The sequence below is a fragment of the Amphiura filiformis genome, chromosome 5 (assembly GCF_039555335.1).
Source record: "Amphiura filiformis chromosome 5, Afil_fr2py, whole genome shotgun sequence".
Taxonomy (NCBI): Eukaryota; Metazoa; Echinodermata; class Ophiuroidea; order Amphilepidida; family Amphiuridae; genus Amphiura; species Amphiura filiformis.
The window spans coordinates 19166740-19189891 of NC_092632.1; the positions used below are offsets into that span (position 1 = coordinate 19166740).

A 23152-nucleotide genomic window follows, 5' to 3' on the forward strand; every position below is an offset into this window, starting at 1 on the left:
AAAGAATAGTTTGCCATGTCTCAGTTGTTTCATTACCTGGGTAACAAGGCAGAAAATGCAAAACCCATTGAATCATGTTAACATTTATTTATTTTGTGAATATGTTTATCCATTCACCCATTTGAAATTTAAGCCCTGCATTAGCGTGGTGGGATTAAAATATAGAGATCAAAATGTAAAACATGACTATAGTAGAAAGAGATAAGACAGGACGCGACGGGGCTATAATAATGGACGATTAATGATGCGAATAACGTTTTCAATCCCATCAATTGAAAACCAATTTAACCCCTGCAGAATAAATGCTGTGGTCCCCGTTGGTAAGGCCTATTGTGTGAATTTGTGTACTGTTGCCAAGTCACGTGGTACACAGGCGATGTTTTGCATTCCGATCATTTCTTGTTTCGTCATTATTTTGTCAGATTCAACAAGACTAGGTTGTGTTTAAAAATTTTCTTTCGGAAGTTTTTAGTTTGCATATTTTACAATTTATCGTTCATAAGTAGTAATCCCAGTAGCTTTATATATTAATTTGGAAGTGTATTTACAACAATATTTCGTGGCGTGGACCGTGTTTTCATTGATGGTTTTCGTCGGAAAAATACAACAAAATATGTGCGGCGGTTTGGAATTTCAAGAACTTTGAGTGGAACATTGGGAGAAAAGGCCTATACCACCAGCTGGATTGAATTTTATGTCTATTTGCGCTATCACCGAGAGCATCTCGCCAGGTGCATGGCTGATAATTCATCAGTTATGAAAGTACAAGTGCGATCATAGGCTAATGATATAATTCCAGTTTGGTTCCCTTACGATTCCAAAGTCTTTTTTACATGAACGGAAAATCGTTGTTGAATTTACGCACGAAACAACTAGCTGCAGCAATCAAGTAAAGTCGTCAATATTATCATAGTGATGGTACTGCGGCAAGTGGAAATTGTGACATTGTCTGGGATTCTCTTAAATATTTTTATATAGGGCCTAATAATACAAATAGTTGGACAAAACTAACCCGAGTGATGATAGAGAGGCGAAGTTGCTGGTATTTTAAATGCGGAATGTGGCAATTTTACGTGAACGGGTCACCCAGCGTCGGGCGTTATCCGGCAGCGGTGTTGAGAGCAGTCAAGATGATGAGTTGATTCGGTGAGAAATTTGCTTTTATAATCAATCCCGGGTTTTAGTAGCAGGCCTAGGCCTAAAGCCTAAAGGTAGAACACATTTGTAAAAAATGGGCATTGGAAGTATAAATAACATTGGGTCGAGTGCGATTTATTTTATTCACTTGACACGGTTTTTAAGTTTTTCAAACTGTGATATTCACACAAGCAGAACGCAAAACCAGGTTGCCAAAAAATTTATGCTTGAAGTGCTGGCCAAATAATCAAAAAGTCTCCAAAAATGTTTTAATTTGGTTTAACTTTATGGGAGCCAAATGTTAAAAAGTCGCAAAAATTTTCCTTAGGCCTAATCATTGGTTTTTTGAGGCCAGGAAATTGTCAAAAGTCGCAAAAAAATAAAATAATAATAAATAAATAAAAATCGAAATTCGCCCATTTGGGCTACCAAATCGCGGGTTTGGCAATACTAAATGGCGGTCTCGATGATTGCGTAAATTGTTTACCGTCAATCAGTCCTGGGGATTTTGCAAATAGCCAATTTCTGTGGCGTGCTATCAACAGATTATTGATCAACCCATTTACGAGAAATTACATAAGCTATTTATTAATGATATGACGTCATTCGAACATGTATCACATAAACAAAGATATTTACATTGTTGAAATTGCGATATCAAGTTGTGTCCGAAACGAAAGGGAACGAAATTTGAGTGCCAATAAGGAGCAGTTATGATTAAAATGTTTATCACATCATGCGAGATGTGCTGTGACTCCTGCTTTGCATAATATGCCCCTGCTTTGTCCAATCGTGGGACAGGAGTCATTCACAGGCCGTGCTTTTGGGGCGTTGGCGTATTTTCGGTAATTAGTGTTGGGAAAATTTACAAGCAGTTTGTATTCCCATCCGAAGTGGAAAATAATAATAAAATAACATAAAATCTAGCCAAGATATGGCCAAGAGATCGTAAACAAGTGTTGGGCGATATGCAATATAGTAACATCGCTTGCGGTGCATTAGTGATGCGCGGTATATGATATCCTGATATTACAAGTGGGATATTCGTGAATCATTTAGTCTGATTAAAGAATGTTAGTGGCTCTTGGAAAAGCTTCAATTACTGGAAGTCAAATTTTGGTTGGATTTTCATGAAAATTCCTGGAAAATTGTTTAAGCAATCGGTAAGGGTTAGGATATGTGAACAGATTTCCTTTCTGGCATAAAATACTAACATCGAAGGGCAGCATTATAATTTAACAATTTTGGAGGTCGTTTTTCGGACATATGCAAAGGTTGTTGGATTTTGGTCATTCAAGGCAATCGGTGAAGGTCAAAGTTAAGAGTCCTTCGTACGTAAATTACAGAAAATATTTTAATATTTTCTGTAATTTAAAACAGTGAGTAGCAGCCCTATAATTTAACAATTGGAAGATCGTTTTATGGGTTTTCTGACATATGCATAGGTGTTGGCATTTAAGGAATTCATAGAAGATGTATCATCAGGAAAGCAAAATTGTAGAGTCATCTGATGTAAAACAAGTTTGGTAGATCTTGGTACGATTCCTTTTTACTTGCCCAAATTAACTCGGCATAGTTTTTACTAGATTTGGTTTTACTCTACTTGGCAGCATCTTTGTGAAGCTCGCCTAGATAGTGGGAACAGAGCACACTGCCTTTCCACTTGGACCTTCTGGCATATTTAAAAAGTTGAAAAGTAAATAAAGAGGTAAATAAATAAACAAAATAAATGGAAAAATAATCATGTTCAAGATCAATTCAATTTTCAACTCCTTAGTATATAGTAAGGAAGTTTTATTAATAATCAGGCTTGTATATATGCAAAAGCCTTTGCTTGCACAATTTGCTTCCCTTTTTCTGTTTTCTTCATTGCAGATTATATCCTGGGTAACAGGAGGGAATACGTGTTGTTTCAACTTGCTTGTCGTGAGACTGGAGATTTGTTTATGACCACAATAATATTTGACGGTGATCTCTTCATCAAGCATTTACCTATAATCATGATAATGGGTTTACTTCAGTTAGACATGGAGCCACGTAGCCGCAGCAACATTGCAGCAATCAATGACTTATATTTGCACATTTTGAATTAACACTGAATGCTGCACGTTGCTTTACCTACAAACTACGTAAAATGGAAGAATCATGTCAAGTGCTTTTAAAAAACATAAAATGGTGTACAATGGTAAGAATCACAGATCACGTACAATTGTACGTCGTCGTTGTCTTGTGGGTCATAAGTAGTATGACTGACCTGGTATTGTGATTGTAAGAGTGATGTTTCAACTCTGCCTGTCCAATCCAAGATGTTGCATGTTGAGCATTCACAAGGGACAGTCTATTTGGTTTTTGAATGTCATCTGACCAATAGACCTCTGTCCCCAAAGTCCTGCAGTTGCTGCAATCAATCTTCTGACATTCTGAACATTTGACAGGTATGTACACTTGTACAGCGTCATCAATTATACTTTCAGTTGTTAGGTTGTCAGATTGGTATAAGTTAATAAGCAAGGAATGTGTCAAGTTGCTGCTTCGAGAAGCATGAATGTTTGTTTTTGTTTTGTTTTGTATTGTTTTAAACGATCATCTTGTTCAGAACCATGAATTGCCCTATTGTATTTTATTTAATAAATATTTATTGAAAGCCGGTCTAGCATGTGGGATTTGATCGATTAAGTTTGTTAATACTAAGGAAGGAATCAACTCCAGGTTGGCATGGGATAGCCTAGGCAGGGGCCAAGTACTATGCCCTCAAATTTTTCTTGTTCAACAAAATTCAAAATCAAAAATTGTGTTCAAGTTTTTTCGTGAGGTTGCGCAGCCGCCTAGTTATCACGTTGATTCAAGAAGTGTGTTGACCTATTGTATTATAGAATAGGCATGTTATCCTAGTTCTCTGTACACTTTTATAGCATGGCACACTTCTCGTTTGATGATAACAAACATGGTGCGGGGCTTAGATGTACCAGAAATATAAACAAGTGGCACACAAAATTAGTAGAGCAGAGTTATCGTGTCATTACCCACAGATATAGTTCATCCAGATATGCGTAATATTGACAAAACCACTATGGTAGGCGGCTGCACTCGCAGTCACCGTTTGGTCCCCTATATATCAGGCAAAAGAACATCCAGAGAGCTTCCCATATCCCCCAGGCTTAACTGATGAAAATTAAAGAATAAATAGAATATGTTTAAAAATCTGGGGGGGGGGGGATTGGGAAGTTTATTTCTCATTCAGTTCTTGCATGATCCATTAACTTCTTTGGCAGAGATTTTCTAATTTGAAACATATATCTATTTAAGTATGGATAAGAAATGCACACAAATTAAAGTATGTAGACATTTTAGTATGGATCAAGTATCCAATTTAACCTGTCAGGGATTTCCCTATATATATGAATGTACGATTCCTGGAAACCATCTTACAGGAATATATATTATATATTTTGCATGCACAAATATTGTTAAAGGTTTCAGCACATATCATTTTATATTACTGGCTGTGCTCTTTGTTTTGGATATTTATAATCTCCCTTTTTGTAGTTCACTGGGGATGTGATTTCAGATAGGTCATCTGGGGTGCTATATTAAATATTCCTTATTTTATATTTATATTTTCTATTAACAAGATATTATTCAGCTCCCTCTGTAGGGGTCACGAGGGTGGTGACTTAAGATAGGTTTCATCTAGGTCCTCTAAAATATTCTTGTTTATTTTAAGATATTTATAAGCCCTTACTGTGTAGGTCACTGGGGTGGTGACTTTTGATAGTTCATCAGGGTCCTTTGTAAATCTAAATATCGTTTTGCTAATAAGTCCAGGTTTTGGGTGCTGATTCCTTATATGCATGCTATATATTTGTGTTACATACTTATTGCAAATAAATCATATATGTCTGTTGAACGTCTGACAAAGACGCAAATCATTGCTTCCAATTTCATTATTTTGTCTGGGGTTAATAACGTTTTCAATCCCATCAATTGAAAACCAATTTAACCCCTGCAGAATAAATGCTGTGGTCCCCGTTGGTAAGGCCTATTGTGTGAATTTGTGTACTGTTGCCAAGTCACGTGGTACACAGGCGATGTTTTGCATTCCGATCATTTCTTGTTTCGTCATTATTTTGTCAGATTCAACAAGACTAGGTTGTGTTTAAAAAATTTTCTTTCCCACCCACCACTCCCTTTGCAATTTTTCATATTGAGAGTATGGTAGTGGTGGTGCGGAAAAATTTATAAAGACAATTTTAAGTTTCTATGTTAAAGTTAAAGAAGCAATTCTAACGTAATTGATAGAGCAAAGATTGGGTCACGATATTCGTGATTTGATGATTGGTTTGGTGCAGTCGTCTAATTCCTTTGAGAGCGGTAAATTGCTCAAATCATGAAACTCTTGATAGGTGCCTTCCTTTGCTATATCAATCAAGAACTTCCTGCGGATAGTTGAACTTCATCGTGTAAAATGTACATCTCGGCGGAATCTCTCTCCTTGGGCTAATAAGCATATATTTAAATGTTATCTCTTATGTTATAGCTTTTCAAACAAAAATTTAAAAGAAAAGGACGAGATAGCTGTAGTTGATTAAAAATACACACATGTCTAACCATGTCATTTGAAGTGAGCAATGCTAAAGCATTAGCATCAATTTAAACAAATTTAAAATCCGCTGGCAGAGATTTTCTAATTTGAAACATATATCTATTTAAGTATGGATAAGAAATGCACACAAATTAAAGTATGTAGACATTTTAGTATGGATCAAGTATCCAATTTAACCTGTCAGGGATTTCCCTATATATATGAATGTACGATTCCTGGAAACCATCTTACAGGAATATATATTATATATTTTGCATGCACAAATATTGTTAAAGGTTTCAGCACATATCATTTTATATTACTGGCTGTGCTCTTTGTTTTGGATATTTATAATCTCCCCTTTTTGTAGTTCACTGGGGATGTGATTTCAGATAGGTCATCTGGGGTGCTATATTAAATATTCCTTATTTTATATTTATATTTTCTATTAACAAGATATTATTCAGCTCCTCTGTAGGGGTCACGAGGGTGGTGACTTAAGATAGGTTTCATCTAGGTCCTCTAAAATATTCTTGTTTATTTTAAGATATTTATAAGCCCTTACTGTGTAGGTCACTGGGGTGGTGACTTTTGATAGTTCATCAGGGTCCTTTGTAAATCTAAATATCGTTTTGCTAATAAGTCCAGGTTTTGGGTGCTGATTCCTTATATGCATGCTATATATTTGTGTTACATACTTATTGCAAATAAATCATATATGTCTGTTGAACGTCTGACAAAGACGCAAATCATTGCTTCCAATTTCATTATTTTGTCTGGGGTTAAATACTAATACTAATGTACAATCATAAGTGCCGTCATTTCTTTATAGCTTTGTATTTCGGCTAATTGACTTTTTTGTTCTAAGAACGCGTGTTAGGGAATGTTTTTTTTTTTTGGCTTTGCTTGCTATGAAGATAGCATTTAGGGCCTACGAAGACAATAATTTCGTATATTTTTTATGTTCGATGATTTTTTTAAAATGTTTTCTATCTACTGAAGATAGCAATTACGGCGGGTTTATATAAGACAAAAGATAATTTCTACATATATCATTTTGATCGGTCAATTAGAATAGCAGCGAAGCCTAATGAATCATCATCTCCTTTTAAAATATCAGTCATGTTTTGCATTTTTGTTTATTTTCTTTTTTTCCTTTACGTTCCTAGTAATCTTTGCTATTATTAAAGTGCCGTTTTCAATTTTGATCAGCTTAGTCATAGCATTCTTTTATAGGTGTGCATTTTTTTTTAAATAATTATTTTCCATGTTTATTGCATTGCTTGCTATCTTCTGAAGATAGCAATTAGGGCTTACGAAGAAAATAATAAATAGCTCCAGCGAAATCTGTTAAAAACCTCTTTTCGTATACTTTTTTATGTTTGATGAGTTTTTATTTATCTACTGAAGACGATTAACCCGGCTGGCATCTCTGGAAAAATGACGTGATCTGAGATATTTGGTTTGAAAATGCAGTTTTTGTGGTTTTTCCCTTTTTTACCAAAATGCCAATTATTAAAACAGATATAACTTTGAAAGTAAATATAGTATGAACTTCATATTTGCTGAGAAGAATACATGTTACATGTGTATTCAATAGTGTTAGCAACAGTTAACAACAAAAAATTCGTCTCTATATCTTGATGCATTTTTCGGGAAAAAGCATTATTTTCACCATTTTGTTCAATTTTGGCCAAAAATTTTTAATTTTACATGGTAAAATATGGAATTTTTCAAAAATTTAAAATATTTGAAATAAAAAGTATACCAATGCATTGATATGAATGTGTACATCAAAAAAGTCAATTATGACAACTTTTGACCCATGACCTTTTGAAAATCAAAGGTCAACATAAAATGATTATTTTGGGCAATTTTGCCGCCATAATCAACTGAAAATGGCGGGAAATGTGGTTGCTATGGTAAATGAACAACCTGATACTCCTGCAATTATCATGAAATTGTAGAACTAGTTCATATAAATAATACGAGCATAAAAACTTGCGTATAGCAAGTAAACAACAAAAACATTTTTATCCTAAATCAAGCATTTTATGCTGACCTTTGATATTCAAAAGGTCATAGGTAAAAAAAATTTATTTACTTATTTTTTGATTTCCACATTCTTATCAATACATAGGTATACTTTTTATTTTAAATATCTTACATTTTATTATTTTTTCCATGGTTTACCATGTAAAATTCACCCTTTTTTTTTGAACAAAAACTCCAAAATAATGCATTTTCCCTCAAATATTTTGCCAAATATAAAGATGCAATTTTTTGGTTAAAGAATAATTGAAAATACATGTGACATGTATATAATTCTCCACAACAAATAATTATGAAGTTCATACTTAATTTACTTTCAAAGTTATAGCTCGACTTTGTAATACGTCATTCTACAACACGCGAAGAATCTACCACGTTTGGTGTTTTACCGTCGCAGAACCATCTGTCGTGGAAATCAAAAACTCCCTATATAGGTTAATGTCGATGCGTCTAATGCACGAGCCCCGAAAAACAAAATTATCACTAAAAATGCTGGAAAATAGAACCAAATATAAATGCATCAACCCGCCCGAAAAATAAATCAAGCCTACTAATATTATAATTATTCATGTCAAGTTTTTTGCTTTGCTTGCTATCTTTTGAAGAAAGCATTAGGGCCTACAAATACCTCCAGCGGAAATGATACGGCCAATTGGTGTAGCCGCAAAGCGTACTGAATCATCATTCTCTCTTTAAAATATCAGTCATGTTTTGCAGTTTTCTTTCTTTGGGTTTTTTTTTCCTTCGCGTTCCTGATAATATTTATCTTCTGTATAGGCCAACCGCTAATTCAGCATGTTCAGTAGATAGCGAAAAAACACAAGTATCTGGAGGACGTGATGAAGCGTACCGGTACTAATTCCATCACAAAAGGTTCCTTCTAAAGAACAGTTCATATTTTGCATACACAGCAAATTGTCAAAATAGTAGGTTGTTTAATTATTTTTTGATGATAATTATCTATTCGCTTTTCACATATTTGAATGAACGCGGGCAAGATTCAAGAAATATTGATACTATCTTATCGTTCTTGCACTAAACTGAAACCCAAATTGATCACATAGGCCCTATATATGTTCTTCTTGTTCTGCTTTTTTGTATTAAAAACTGCTGCCTAAAAATGTTCGCAACAAATTATAATTAAAATGCGGGACTCGAATGGCGTTTATACAGCGTTGATTCCTGGTTGTCACTTTCCTCGTCAGAAAATGTTGCACTCGATTCGCTTGACTTCGATGCTTCCAGAAACGTCTCTAAAGTACGGAGGTTGCCGTCCAGATGATCCATTGTTTCTTCGGCATATTTGGAATCAAATACAGCTCTGGCAGCATCTGCGAAGATTGTCGATTTTGGATGTGATTTTGTCTCATCGTCTTCGTCATCCTCCACTTCCTCCCTATTTTCCTGAATTGATTTCATAGCTTGCGATGCAGCTTCTAAAGCACGAACAAACGCTAAAGACACTCCACCATAATCTAGGGATCTTCTGCGAACAACTCGTTGTTGTGGGTGATCAATGTGTCTTCCCGCTGCCATTGATATGCGTCTTCGTTGAATGTTGTATCCAGATGATGGGGATTGGACGGCAAGTCTCTTAGTGAGTGGCACACTTATAGAAGAACTCATCGCAGATGATTGAGTAGACTTTGTAACGGGCAAATATTCATCATCATCATCTGATGAATCGGATGGACTCGATAATATGGCATGCAGCATGGGGAAGACACCAAAGTGAGCATGGCTTCCATCTTTAGAATTCTTAACTGTAATTCGGCCGTGAAGATAATCGGCTGTTACAACAGACTGTCGTCTTGTTTCGGTTTGGACCTGTTTGCCATCTTTCTCTTCTGCCTTCGTGACTTTTTTCATATGTAAAGGAAATATATCTTTGTATCCAATTAGTGCACATCCAACAGTGCTGTAAGGTTTGTCAGCCCATTGTTCAAGGTCTATATCTCCAGATTCTATTTCAATTGTTGTCCCATCTTCTAATGGCCGTCGTAAACCATAAAAGGTTTTCTGCTTTACCCGAGGCTTTGCCAATATTTCCGTTTCTACATGTTCAACAATGTTTCTCTTTACCTTTGGTTGCTCTTCATGCTCTTGTGCCGATGACGATATTATTTTCTGCTTTTCTTCATTTCGTCGTACAATGGAGTCAAGAGTTTGAAAGTTTTTGCTGTCAAAATATGAGGAATTGGAACCAATTTGGCTATAACGTTGTGGTGATTCAGTTGGATTACGTTTCAGCATCGTTAAAACCCTGTATCACAAATCAGTATGATGTGTTCACTTCTGCCATTATTTCATCATGTATCGCATGTTTATGTGTCCAGGGCAATGATAATGTAATAATAGATGCGCCCGTGTAATCGGCGCGCTTTATTATGACATCACATAAAAGCAAGCGCGTTACACGCATAGTGACCCCAGACAAACGAGAACATCTATGGTAGTGACAGCGCATCAATGATGTATTAAACTATTATTAGTGGTGCTCGGTGATATTTTCGTATTGGGATCATGTAACATTTTTCAATACCTGGATTGGTAGATGACTAGATGATGTGTACGTAGTTTATCAATCACTGCATCAGGGATAGATGACTGGGTGATGTGTAGGCCTACGTAGTTTATCAATCACTGCATCAGGGGTAGATGATGACTGGGTGATGTGTACGTGGTTTATCAATCACTGCATCAGGGGTAGATGCCAGGGTGATGTGTACGTACGGTAGTTTATCAATCACTGCATCAGCGGTAGATGACTGGGTGATGTGTACGTAGTTTATCAATCACTGCATCAGGGGTAGGTGACTGGGTGATCTTTACGTATATAGTTTATCAATTACTGCATCAGGGGTAGATGACTGGGTATTGTGCGTAGTTTATCAATCACTACATCAGGGGTAGATGACTGGGTGATGTGTATGTAGTTTATCAATCACTGCATCAGAGGTAGCTGACTGGATGATGTGTACGTAGTTTATCAATCACTCATTCACTGCATGATGTGTATGTAATTTATCAATCACTATATCAATCACTGCATCAGGGTAGTTGACTGGGTGAAGTGTACGTAGTTTATCAATCACTTCATCAGGGGTAGATGACTGGGTAATGTGCGTAGTTTATCAATCACTGCATCAGGGGTAGATGACTGGGTGATGTGTACGTATAGTTTATCAATCACTGCATCAGAGGTAGCTGACTGGATGATGTGTACGTAGTTTATCAATTACTGCATCAGCGGTAGATGACTGGGTGATGTGTAGGCCTACGTAGTTGATCAATTACTGCATCAGGGTAGATGACTGGGTGATGTGTAGGCCTACGTAGTTTATTACTGCATCAGGGGTAGGTGACTGGGTGATCATTGATGTGTACGTATAGTTTATTGATCACATACATCAGAGGTAGCTGACTGGATGATGTGTACGTAGTTTATCAATCACTGCATCAGGGGTAGATGACTGGGTGATCTTTACGTAGTTTATCAATTACTGCATCAGGTATAGATGACTGGATGATGTGTACGTAGTTTATCAATCACTGCATCAGGGGTAGATGAATGGGTGATCTTTACGTAGTTGATCAATTACTGCATCAGAGGTATAGCTGACTGGATGATGTGTACGTAATTTATCAATCACTATCAATCACTGCATCAGGGTAGTTGACTGGGTGAAGTGTACGTATATAGTTTATCAATCACGTCATCGGGGTAGATGACTGGGTAATGTGCGTAGTTTATCAATCACTACATCAGGGGTATAGATGACTGGGTGATGTGTACGTAGTTTATCAATCACTGCATCAGAGGTAGCTGACTGGATGATGTGTACGTAGTTTATTAATCACTGCATCAGGGTAGAAGACTGGATGATGTGTACTTATTGTTTATCAATCACTGCATCAGGGGTAGATGACTGAGTGATGTGCGTATAGTTTATCAATCACAGCAATAAGGGTCTATAGGGTGAATGAATGGTTGTGATGTGTAGCCCCCCCATCAAGTTGACAATTTAGGAAAAATGGATTGTATCCTCCCATGACCTCCCATCAGGGGTAGATGACCGTGATGTGTGAGTTTATCGATCCGACTGCATCATGGTATAGATAGCAGGGCAGTAGGCAGGATAAGCTAGGGCAATGTGAGCTAATGTGTACCGGTATCAAGCACTGGGAAGGAGTAGAAGAAGTGAAGGAGAAGAAGAGGTCATCAATCATTACATCTAGGGAGAAGTGAAAGAATAATGAGTGAACATGGTGAAGAAGAGGGGGAAGATGAGAAGGCGACGAATTAAAGGAATTGAAAGGAGAGGAAGAGGAGTATGAGGCCAATTCAGTGATTTCAGTGACGTGACCAGACCTGACCTTCAGGGGGTGGGGGTGTTGTGGGGCGGTAAGATTTAAAAATGTCCCAATGTCTGATCAATTGTAGTAAAGCGAGCATTGCTGCGAAACGTTAAATGGGTGGGGTCTATGGGCCGCCTTTAATTTAGGGTTGGGGTCGGGGCAAAGTGCCGGCGGGGGTCCAGGGGGCGGAACCCCGGAAGCTCTTGGTTTTGGGCATATTAGAAGCTAAAAATTCATTTTACAAATTTTCCTTCTCCTTTCTCTTCTTCCCTCTTTTTTCCCTTTTTTCTCTTCTCCTTCCCCTTTTTTCTTCCCTCTTTTTCTCTTCTTTCCCCTTTTTCTCTTCTCCCTTTTCCCTTTTCCCCTTCCCACTTTGTTGCTCTTCTTCCCAGTTTTTTTTTCCGGGCAGCCCAGGGCAGCTAATTTCCCCGCCCCCATTAATATGCCACCGACTGATTTGCTTATTTTTTACACTTGCGCTGGAATCACTGAACATGCTGAATTATGGGACTTTAAAGAACAATGGGGAGGGAGAACTGAAAAGGACAAAGAGCCGAGAACTCCCAAAAGGCGATGGAGTAGGCGGGCCTATAGGCCTATACAAGAGAAACTAACGAATTCGAGGAAGGGAAATGGGGTGGGGGTGTTTCAGTTTACTTTTTATCACACGTCTAAAAAAACCACCAAGAAATACGAGGGTCTGAGAAATACAAAACCTACTGAACTCGAAATGATATCATAATGGTATTGTTGAATCCCTCAGTAAAAATGTGAAAAATTGAAAAACAATTCCTCTTCTTATTGGAAATGAGGGCGGAATAACGTTTTTCTGTCATTTCAAATTTCATACAGGCTGTAAATCGCAATACTCCGAGCTGTCATTATCATCCACTGCGCGATCGACTCGAAATCATCAAAGTAGCTCAATATTTTGGAAGTATACGTAATAAGTTTGCATCATATTTTGTGTATCAAATTTATCTTCAAATTATAAAATACTGCTAGAAGCAACTCATAACAGTTCTCTCCTACCCATGAACAATTTCCTTGACTCAGAGTTAAATAACTATAATATAATAAGTGGTGAGTGTGGAACAATCGGCATCAACTCTGCATTTGGAGGCGTCTTAGTGTAGATAACTTCGTGGGCTTCTTGCGGCCGAGTATTTCTTATCGTCCCGCTTGATTGATCATTCATCTGGCAGAGATACGGTTCACCATGGTGGCGTGGCATGGAGTAGTATTAGCCATAGGGTTGGTGTTAGCCTGTTTCATTATTGAAGGACATGGAAAAGATGCAGCAGATTGGAAAAAGAAACAAGTAAGTCTACTATTGAACTTTTTCAATTCAACTTTCAAAGTCAAAGAGAGGTTAGAACTTACTGCACAGATTGAATCTGTGCCAAGTGAAACTTTGATCAAGACGTCTAACTATAATCAAATGCAGCAAACCTTTGACAAGCGCGACTGTCGTGATGTTGCAAATTCTGAGCTAACAACGCGCGCGTACGGTGCACAGTTCATTCATAAATTTCCACTTGGCAACAGCAGATTGCCTCAGCAGCCAATCAGAGAAAGTGCGTCCAACGCAGTAAATACGCGATCTATACTTAAAATACGCGCTCGTCAAAGGTTTACTGCATTTAGTTATAGTAATCTACTATCCATGACAACATGATAGTTACTGTGTGGATAGAGATAGAGCATGGAACTATAACTACGTACGGTACTACTTCAGTCACTTCATCTGCAATTTTCAAATGTTATTTTTGATGATTTATCTGTATCTTCAGAGATGTTCAGAGCAATGTTTATTAATATTTAAGAGATTGATTATGCTAAAAATTAGCAGACGTGCCATTTGAGCAACTTTACCTATAGTGATCACTGATCGTTGCTGTTTACCTCCAAATTTCCATTACTTTACATACAGTACACTGTGCCGTGCTTTGCCAGGGCAGGGCTCGATTTAGACGGGTTTTACATGCAGAAATGCATGTGAGTAACATTGGTAATGTGTGAATGTAGAATTTGCCCGGAGAATTTGGCCCATGCATGTAAAAATTTGGTGATATTCAGCCCATATTCAAGGAAAAACTGCAGTGCCAGTGGTGCATGTAAATGATGTAACTTTTATATTCTAAATCGACCCCTGTGCTTTGCTGATTCTGACGCGATTTGAGATAGCTTCAAGCTCTAACCTCATATCCATCGTCGGTTATTAATGACCTGGATTGAGGATAGACATCTCGATCAAGTGAAAGCCACCTTTTCCAGTAAACCTTTGACAAGAACATTTTTAAGGATACATCATGTCACATCTTTGAAATGCACTTGTCTCTGATTGGCTGATGAGGTGATCTACTGTTGCCGAGTGACAAATTACGAATGAACTTTGCGAATGTGCTCCGACTTTGTAACATCACGGTTGTGCACGCTTGTCAAAAAACAGTCGTTTTGTACAGTTAGAACTATAAGCTCACTTTGTTTCATCTTAAGTTTGTTCATTTGTTGTATATTTTGCTGGTCATAAAGTTAATTTTTCATTACTTCCGTGGTCTAGGTAGATGCTGGCGATCAGCGATCGCATAAAAGTAGCGAGGACTCTTCATTTCTATGACCTGACGTCCGACGAACCAATGGGTGAACTCTCTTGTTGTCATAACCGTTGATTGTTTATCACTTCTGTGTTTACATGTAAAATTTCATTTGAATGAACACAGCTGCCAACAGCATAATGATTGTCAGCATACCGGGGTACACTGATGAACGCCCGTGGGTGCGTTTAGAATGCGTACAGTGTATAACGCAGATGTGAATCCATCTCACTTGTTATTGGTTAGGATTTTATATCAAATAGCAAGGCCTTGCGTTCACATTGTATTTTGAAATACAATCATGGTTATTTGGTTAGATCACATACAGGGTGCTGTGACTGCTGTCGTCTGGAAAAAATAAAAGAATTATGAAAACCCTGATTTTTGGGCTAATGGGGTTCAGAATTGTTGGCCCCACATATGGACGAATCCGACGAGCCAAGTGATGGTCAGGATTAAGTCGGCCATAGCTGGGGGCCATCTGCGCCAAACTAGCTTAGTTCGTTTGTGATCCAAGATGCCTACTATTGCGTGCGCATCAGAGCATGTTGCACTTGCGCTGTGTCATTTGAATGGTAAACGCTGGATGCCTGTGATACTGGCATCACGTGCAATGGATGGAAGGCCTCCAGCTATGGCCGCCAACAAGGTGTAGGAATGTGTCAAGTCGAATTTGTGTATAAGGACTTATAATGTTATCATCCAAATGGTTCTTTGTTTGGCTGGTTGTTTGTTTTGCTGGTTGTTTGGCTGGCTGTCCGGGTGGAAGAAAATTCATTATTAAATCCACTGTACAGGTCAAATACGATTATAGGTTAATGAACGCGTATTACTTATTGGGAGAGAAATTAGACAAAATAATGCACGCACACTGATGTTGATGCGTCTAATGCACGATCCCCGAGGGGGGGAGTGCATTAGACGCATCAACATCAGCGCAAGTGCATTATTTTGTCTAATTTCTCTCCCAATAAGTAATACAAGTTTATTAATCTATTTCATACACGAGAAGAAAAAACACATGATTTTTGCTTTTTTTATATAACAAATTATCATTAAAAATGTTGGAAAACAGAAGCAAATATAAATGCATCAACCCGCCCGAAAAATGAATCAATCCTACGCGACGCGAACATGCTCGAAACACTGCGCGTAGTACGCGGAGTGCACAATATACACAATCAATGCATGTTTCGTACTTTTGTAACAGCTTTTCTGATTGGCTGCTTTGATATGTGTATGAATAACCGATCAATTTCATATCAGTATCGGCTGTCCGATAAATGTGTGTATCGGTCTGTAACCTCTTCATAGAGTGCATAGTTCATTACAAACGTCACACTGTATGTCTCTTTTGGTGTGATTTTTTTGCCATACTATGACCAAAAATTAAATTTTTGACCAAAAATCACATTTTGAAATCACATTTTGCGCATCACAATTTTAAGCAAAGTCATGTTTTTTACCCAAAAATGTTTTCTACTAAAAATCATGTTTTTTTACTAAAAATCTTGTTTTTAACCCAAAAAGATTCTGAAGACATAATAATGATAAAATTGGACGGATACTTTTGCATGATACCTGAATTTATTGATCACGCTAGAGTTTTCAAATATCACGCTCGACTTTGTCTCACGTGATATTTGAAAACTCTAGCTTGACCGATAAATTCATCATGCTCAATCCGTCCAATTTTATATCAAACTTGGTATTGTGATATGCATATTTGCATATTGCATATTACTTGTATTTACAAACCTTTGTTATTTACACACCTTTGTGTGGGGGCCAACTTAATTATGAACCGCATAATTCTAGTAAAATTGATATAAATACGGTACTGGGTATCTCAGAATATGCTAGGGTATATTTAAAAGGGAAACTGAAAAAATAGTCTGAATCTGGATTCTTAGCTAGGACTGCTCACGTCTTCAAAAATTCTGGATATAGTAATTATTTTCCACTAATTTTGGCTATGAAATACCTGGTGGCATGAAATGAGAATGTTTGTTTATTGGCAAAGAAAGATTGACTGTACATTGTTGTCAGTGTCACTTTTGGAATTAATGGTACCCAGCAAAAATATCATACGATAATAGAACTTTAAAAAGTGCTTTAATGTACTAGTAGTCTGTCGGAACATCTCTTAGCATTGTTTATCAGTCGTTTATTTTTAAAACTTGCTGGTCACTGCTACTGTATGACTCTAATGGATTAGCACTAATTAACACTTGAATTAAGGGATCTAAAATGAGCGTTTATTATGCGTTTTTCGACATGAGAGCACCTCAGACCTATCGAATTGCATGCTGAATACTGAAGCATGTCTTTCTGATATCAAATAATTTTCATTTTTGAAAATCACAATATAATACAAATTTTATGACAAATTATAAATATTTGATATTTTTCAAATTTTGATATATAACAGTCCTCGAAGTAAATTATATAAATCTAATGATATATTCTTAAAGTGTATGTAGCAGGAGGAAAAGTCGACGGTCAATTGAAATTTTGACCTTTCATATTGAAGATATGAATTTTTTCTCAAAAAGACCTAATTTTTTTGGTGTTTTGGGAAAAAAATCCATATCTTCAATACGAAAGGTCAAAATTTTCAATTGATCGTCGGGCTTTTCATCCCACCTACATACACTTTAAATATAAATCATCAGATTTATAAAGTTTAAGTACTGTTAAATATCAAAAATATCAATTTTTAATGATTTGCCATAAAATGTGTATTAAATTGCGAATTTCAAATAATCAAAATTATTTGATATCAGAAGGTCATTCTTCGTATTCAGAATGCAATTCGATATGTCTGATGCGCTCTAATGTCCCAAAATAAATACTGTCCAAACGTTCATACCCCAGCCCTTAAACAATTAATAATGAGATCTTTGGTTACAAATTATATATCATTAGTTAAATGTGTTATTGATTGCAATATCTGTGAATTTTGAGACCCCCAAAAGTTAAACTTTTTCCAGATATGACACTAGTCTTTAAAAAAGGCATTGTTCTCACCAATTTGTGTGTTAACTCTATGGCTGCTCCCCCACCCCCGGAAAAGGTATAGATCTGTTTTATTTGTCATCCAAATGAACTGCATTTTTGTATAACTTAAAAGAAGACATAATTTAATATTAGCAATAAAATGATACCTTACTTCATGCAATAAGCAATAAATAAATAACTGTGCACTTATTTGTTATACTAATTCATGACACATATTATATATTACTAGGCGGTTACCCGTATTTGGCGGTTCTAGGCTGTCGCGATTACCTGGCTGATGGTGACTGTACCCACCAAGTTTATGCCCATAGGACAGTTTTTACTAATTTGACCTCAGATGACCCCTTGTGACCTCGAAATGACCTTCTAAAATTTGGCTCTAAATGTTGACTGTACCCACCACGTTTCATGCCCATACAACAGTTTTTAGTAATTTGACCTTGGATGACCCCAAAATGACCGTCCAAAAATTTGACTCTTAAAGTTGACTGTACCCACCAAGTTTCATGCCCATACAACATTTTTTACTATTTTGACCTCAGATGACCCTTGGGTGATCCCGGATGACCCCAAAATGACCGTCCAAAAATTTGACTCTAAAAGTTGACTGTACCCACCAAGTTTCATGCCCATACGACAGTTTTTACTAATTTGACCTCAGATGACCCCTGGATGACCTCAGGTGATCTTGGCCCACTTACCAAAACAAACTTGTTCTGTCTGAGGTCCAGATGCACCCACCCACCAAGTTTGAGGAACGTGCGACCCCTAGTCTCAGAGAAAATAGGCGGAAAACAGTTTTTACTAATTTGACCTCAGATGACCCCTGGGTGACCTTGAACCACTAACCAATACAAACTTGTTCCGTCTTAGGTCAAGATGCACCTACCCACCAAGTTGCATGCCCATATGACAGTTTTTACTAATTTGACCCCTAGATGACCTCTGGTGACCTTGACCCACTAACCAATACAAACTTGTTCTGTCTGGGGTCAAGCTGCACCCACCCACCAAGTTTGAGGAACGTGCGACCCCTAGTCTCCGAGAAAATAGGCGGACAGACAGACAGACAGAGTCACAGATGCACAGAGTCACAGAAGCACAGAGTCACAGACTACCAGTATTATTATATAGATATATATTAGCTGCACCCACCCACCAAGTTTGAGGAACGTGCGACCCCTAGTCTCCGAGAAAATAGGCGGACAGACAGACAGACAGAGTCACAGATGCACAGAGTCACAGAAGCACAGAGTCACAGACTACCAGTATTATTATATAGATATATATTACACCTTATATTTTAAAGTATTTTCAGGATCTCTTTAAATTACCTGATCTATTTGCGATCCCCTTCTGCACATGTACTTGCAAATTGTATTTTTATCCTGGTGTATAGAATGGTTATAAATGAATTTAAAAAATGTTTTTTCTGTTTAAATTTTAAATAACAGAATGTTGAAAAATAGGCCTACAGTTTGGTGGGTGAGTTTTGCAAATGTTGAAAGGAAACACATGTAACTTGAAAGGGAATTAATTATGAAATGTAGGAAACAGTAATTTCCACATTGACGTGGTTGGATATATCATGTCACATAGACTAAGTCATCAGCAAAAGTGTTTTACTCCCGATTCCAGAAAAATACAGCAATAATGTTTTTAGAAAATATTTTTAAAAATATTATCCTGTTTTGTCTGATTATCCCAATACTTCAATAGTTAGTAGTTAGTACTAACTGGCAATAATTTGACTAAATTTTAATATTTTTACAATTTGTGGGGCAATTGGCCAAAAATATGCAATTTTGCATGTTTTCTGACAAATTTGAAGACTCTCGCAAGTATAGGATATAGTTTGCTCATAAGTTTAATATTTTATGTTAATTTTTATAATTGGTTATAAAAGGGATTAGAAATGCATTAAAAAAAAATTAGAATGCATAGTCTTAATATAAGTCTTTGGGCTTGATTGTCACAGCATATTTAAAACACCCTAAAAACACATTTTTCCTCTTATTTCCAAAAATTGGCCAAATTCATAAAATTTGAGTTTGATTGCCAGTTGAAAGGATTAGGATAACTCTATATTTCATTTAGAAAAACAGGATAATATTTTTTTAATTCAGAAAAATTAATGCAGTATTTTTCTTGAGAATCAGGACTACATGTCGTTTTAATCACTTACATACATAATCAAGCACAATGAATCCCATTGGGCAATATTGATTTCAACCATCAAACCTTTTCCTTTGGTTTCCATAATGTATTGAGCGTCACTTTAAAATGTGTATAAACATCTCAGAAATAATTTGACAATACAGTTTGATTCTAATTTCATTGTGTAATTTAAAAATGTAGGAAAGAATACATTGAGAAGTCATTTTACCCCATCATATTTACAGTGAGAACTAGGCCATATGGGTAGATACTAGATAATAGATATAGATACCATGTAGACAGCCCAAAAATACATATGGATGATATCTTTGTCAAATGACTAAATCTGCAAGAAAGTTTGTGTACACAAACATGGTTAGTCCTATGTTTCTAATGTATAAAAGTCTTTTGAGTAAGTTGGGGGATGAGGCTGTGCATCACATGGTACTCCTTTAACTAGCTTTGAATAGCCTAATTATATTGTTTTCTTTATAATCCTCCTCAAATTTGGGCTAAATCAGATGTTTGATAAACAGTATCTCAAGGTGTCTTTGTATATTTGTATGTATACCAATAGGTCAGTGTATTTAAAAATGTTGAAAATTAAATGAAAGTGTTGTAATAGTATAAATGAATATAAGGGGAATTGAGGGAATGATCGTACATCCCCAACATTTAGTGATAGTATTTCATCAAATAATAACAAAAAATAAGATGAAACAGTCTTAAAAATGTGATTTCCTGTATTTTTTCAATATCAAAATTGTTACGCTAAGCAGGCAAGCATGAATGTTACTTATACCCGGCTCTCAACCAATCACTTGCACCATTAGATTTATAATACATATTTAAGAACATTTTTTTCCCCACAATTTTCCAATATTTTAAGAATAAACCATCAATTCATAGCACTTGATTAATCACATTATAGAATTTGTGTCTGAAACTAAGCCAAAGTGTCAGTCCTACATATGTACATGGATGACTGCATATTTTGTAACTGCAGTAGGTAAGTGAACCTAATTTACATATTTGCTAATTATAGCATGTTAGGATACCTTTCTGCAACATACAGTTCTTGAAAATCAAACCAAATTTATGGACATATACTGGCATTTTTGTTTGTTTTTGTCAATTTCATTACAAAAATTGCAGATGTCACACAAAATTGTGCCCATGACAAGTTTATTTTGACTGGGGTAAAGGGGAGCCCAAGATTGAGGGGAATGCTCCATGTCCCCCTGGTATCATTGTTGCACATCCCAAATACCAAATACTATGTGTTTATTTTTGACATGCTTATGGATAGAACTGTATGCATTTTCATCTATATCATTAAACAGTAGTAGATTGCAGCACATTATCATAACTTTTTTCAACAAGCATCCACCTCTAGCTTTAAAATGATCCATGATTTAAGAACTGTCTGCAATTATTAAAGGTAGGTCCATCATAAATTGATTTGATTTCATGCAGACCAAAATGACTCCCAAATTTCACTGCGACAAAAACATGCAAGTTGTTTACTGCACTTGTATGTGAATGTAACTTAAACTTAATCACACTATCACTTTGAAAATGAGCAATCTTGCTTCAAAACTGAAATCTTGAACACTTTATACACAGATTGAATCAATTCATTTCCAGGAATTTACACTCCCCATGCATTAGTATGCTATAAAAGTAATCGACCAATGCTTTCTGCTAGGATATATAGTTTCACGTTGTGCTTTATCAGTCTGCTATAATAACCAGTCTAGGTTTTGAACATAACAATCTACACTTGAATTCAAGAAGGTTGTAAGTGTTTTGTTGCTATTATATACTTACATCCTTCTTACATTGAACATACAAGATCATAGCTGGATTAAGTCAGCAGCCAAGATGACGTCAGTGTCACCATCAATACATGACATCAGTGTAGTTTAAACATGAGTAGGAAACAAAAGTTGCTGTACTTGAAGATGTGAGATGTGACCCAATCTACAGTCTCATCCCCTCCCCCCCCCCCACACACACACACACTTTCCTATCAAATTGAAGATTTTGGCATCAGAAGAAAGCTCCTATTTTTCTCATTATCCCGGTGAACTTTCAGGCCTAAAATTAGAACTAGCCCTGTTCTCAAACCGCAATGCCTCTCTAACAGCGAGAGAAGCAAGCAGCGAGCGCAGTAACATCTTTAGATCATCATACAGGTATCAGAGTTTAATACAGCAAAGAAGCCTGTGTTAGTGTAAAATATATTCATTTTAGATGTTGTGAATGAAAAAGTGATAGCGTCATCCCCAATTGTGTATACCATTCTCCGTTGTGAAGTTGTGAAACATGTTTTTACTTGCAATATCAAAACGGCTTGTGCAATTTACCTGAAACTTGGGAACTGGATTATTTTGATACAGCCCTCAATGTGAGGTACAAAACACAATATGAAAAGATCTGATCACCTACCTTTAAGCAAGTTTTAGTATTAATCAAAGGACACCAATCCCAATTCATAATGTGTGATTTCTGATTTGCTCACAGCAATGCCCTCAATTGTTCTTGAATTTCTACATTTTGCACAATTATAATGCCCAATGATGTACTAAAATACAATGAAAATTTAGCCTGAAGTGAAGTGCTTTAATTACAGTAAAAATGTAATTAAGAGTTTTCATTAAAACCTGGATAACATGGGCTTTATTTAGTCTGGTATATACTAGGGTTTAATGTTCATCCCCCCCAGCATTCTACCAAACCAACTTTTTTGCTTTCTTTTATGGTCCTACAACATATTCAAGATGTTAACTAAAAAAAGGTCAACACAGTGGTAACATTTTTGCTCAAATTTGGTTTTACAAAAAGGCACACACAGTTATTCCTCTCATTTCAAGAATTCAGAAAAAGTATAGTTTGACCTACCTCTGACATACCGTTCTTGAGTTATAAGCAAAAAGGTCCAATCTTGTGGTCAGTTTTTATTTGGCCATACAGGGGCCAAAAATTAAAAATGCTCCGATATATAAAATGCAAATGGTCTCAAATTGCTCGTTATGTAAAAACAAGTCAAAGAAGGAATCATTTGCACTGTCTTCCTAATTGACAAAATTGGGCAATAAAGGTCAACACCCATTACAGCCTATATGTATATTGACCACAATCTATTTTGTGATGTTTCCTAGGTAACAAAACATCCTACATGGTTACAACTATTCCTTATATGACTTGTTTTTACACTGCAGGCAATTTGAGACAATTTTTGTTG

At 36.4% G+C, this 23152-nt stretch overlaps 2 protein-coding genes across 2 annotated transcripts in view; one reads left to right on the plus strand and one right to left on the minus strand.

The window, feature by feature from the left end:
* The window catches only part of LOC140152762 (cartilage intermediate layer protein 2-like), a 273597-nt gene extending 254778 nt beyond the window's left edge, over positions 1 to 18819 (plus strand). Inside the window, exon 7 of the transcript XR_011859044.1 lies at positions 18802 to 18819. The gene's annotated coding sequence lies outside the window, so the exon portion shown is untranslated. The remainder of the gene's footprint in view (positions 1 to 18801) is intronic.
* Positions 8912 to 10024, minus strand: LOC140152045 (uncharacterized). Its single transcript, XM_072174345.1, has one exon. The coding sequence runs from the start codon at positions 10022 to 10024 to the stop codon at positions 8912 to 8914; it is 1113 nt and encodes a 370-aa protein (XP_072030446.1).
* Positions 18820 to 23152: the final 4333 nt, after the last annotated feature.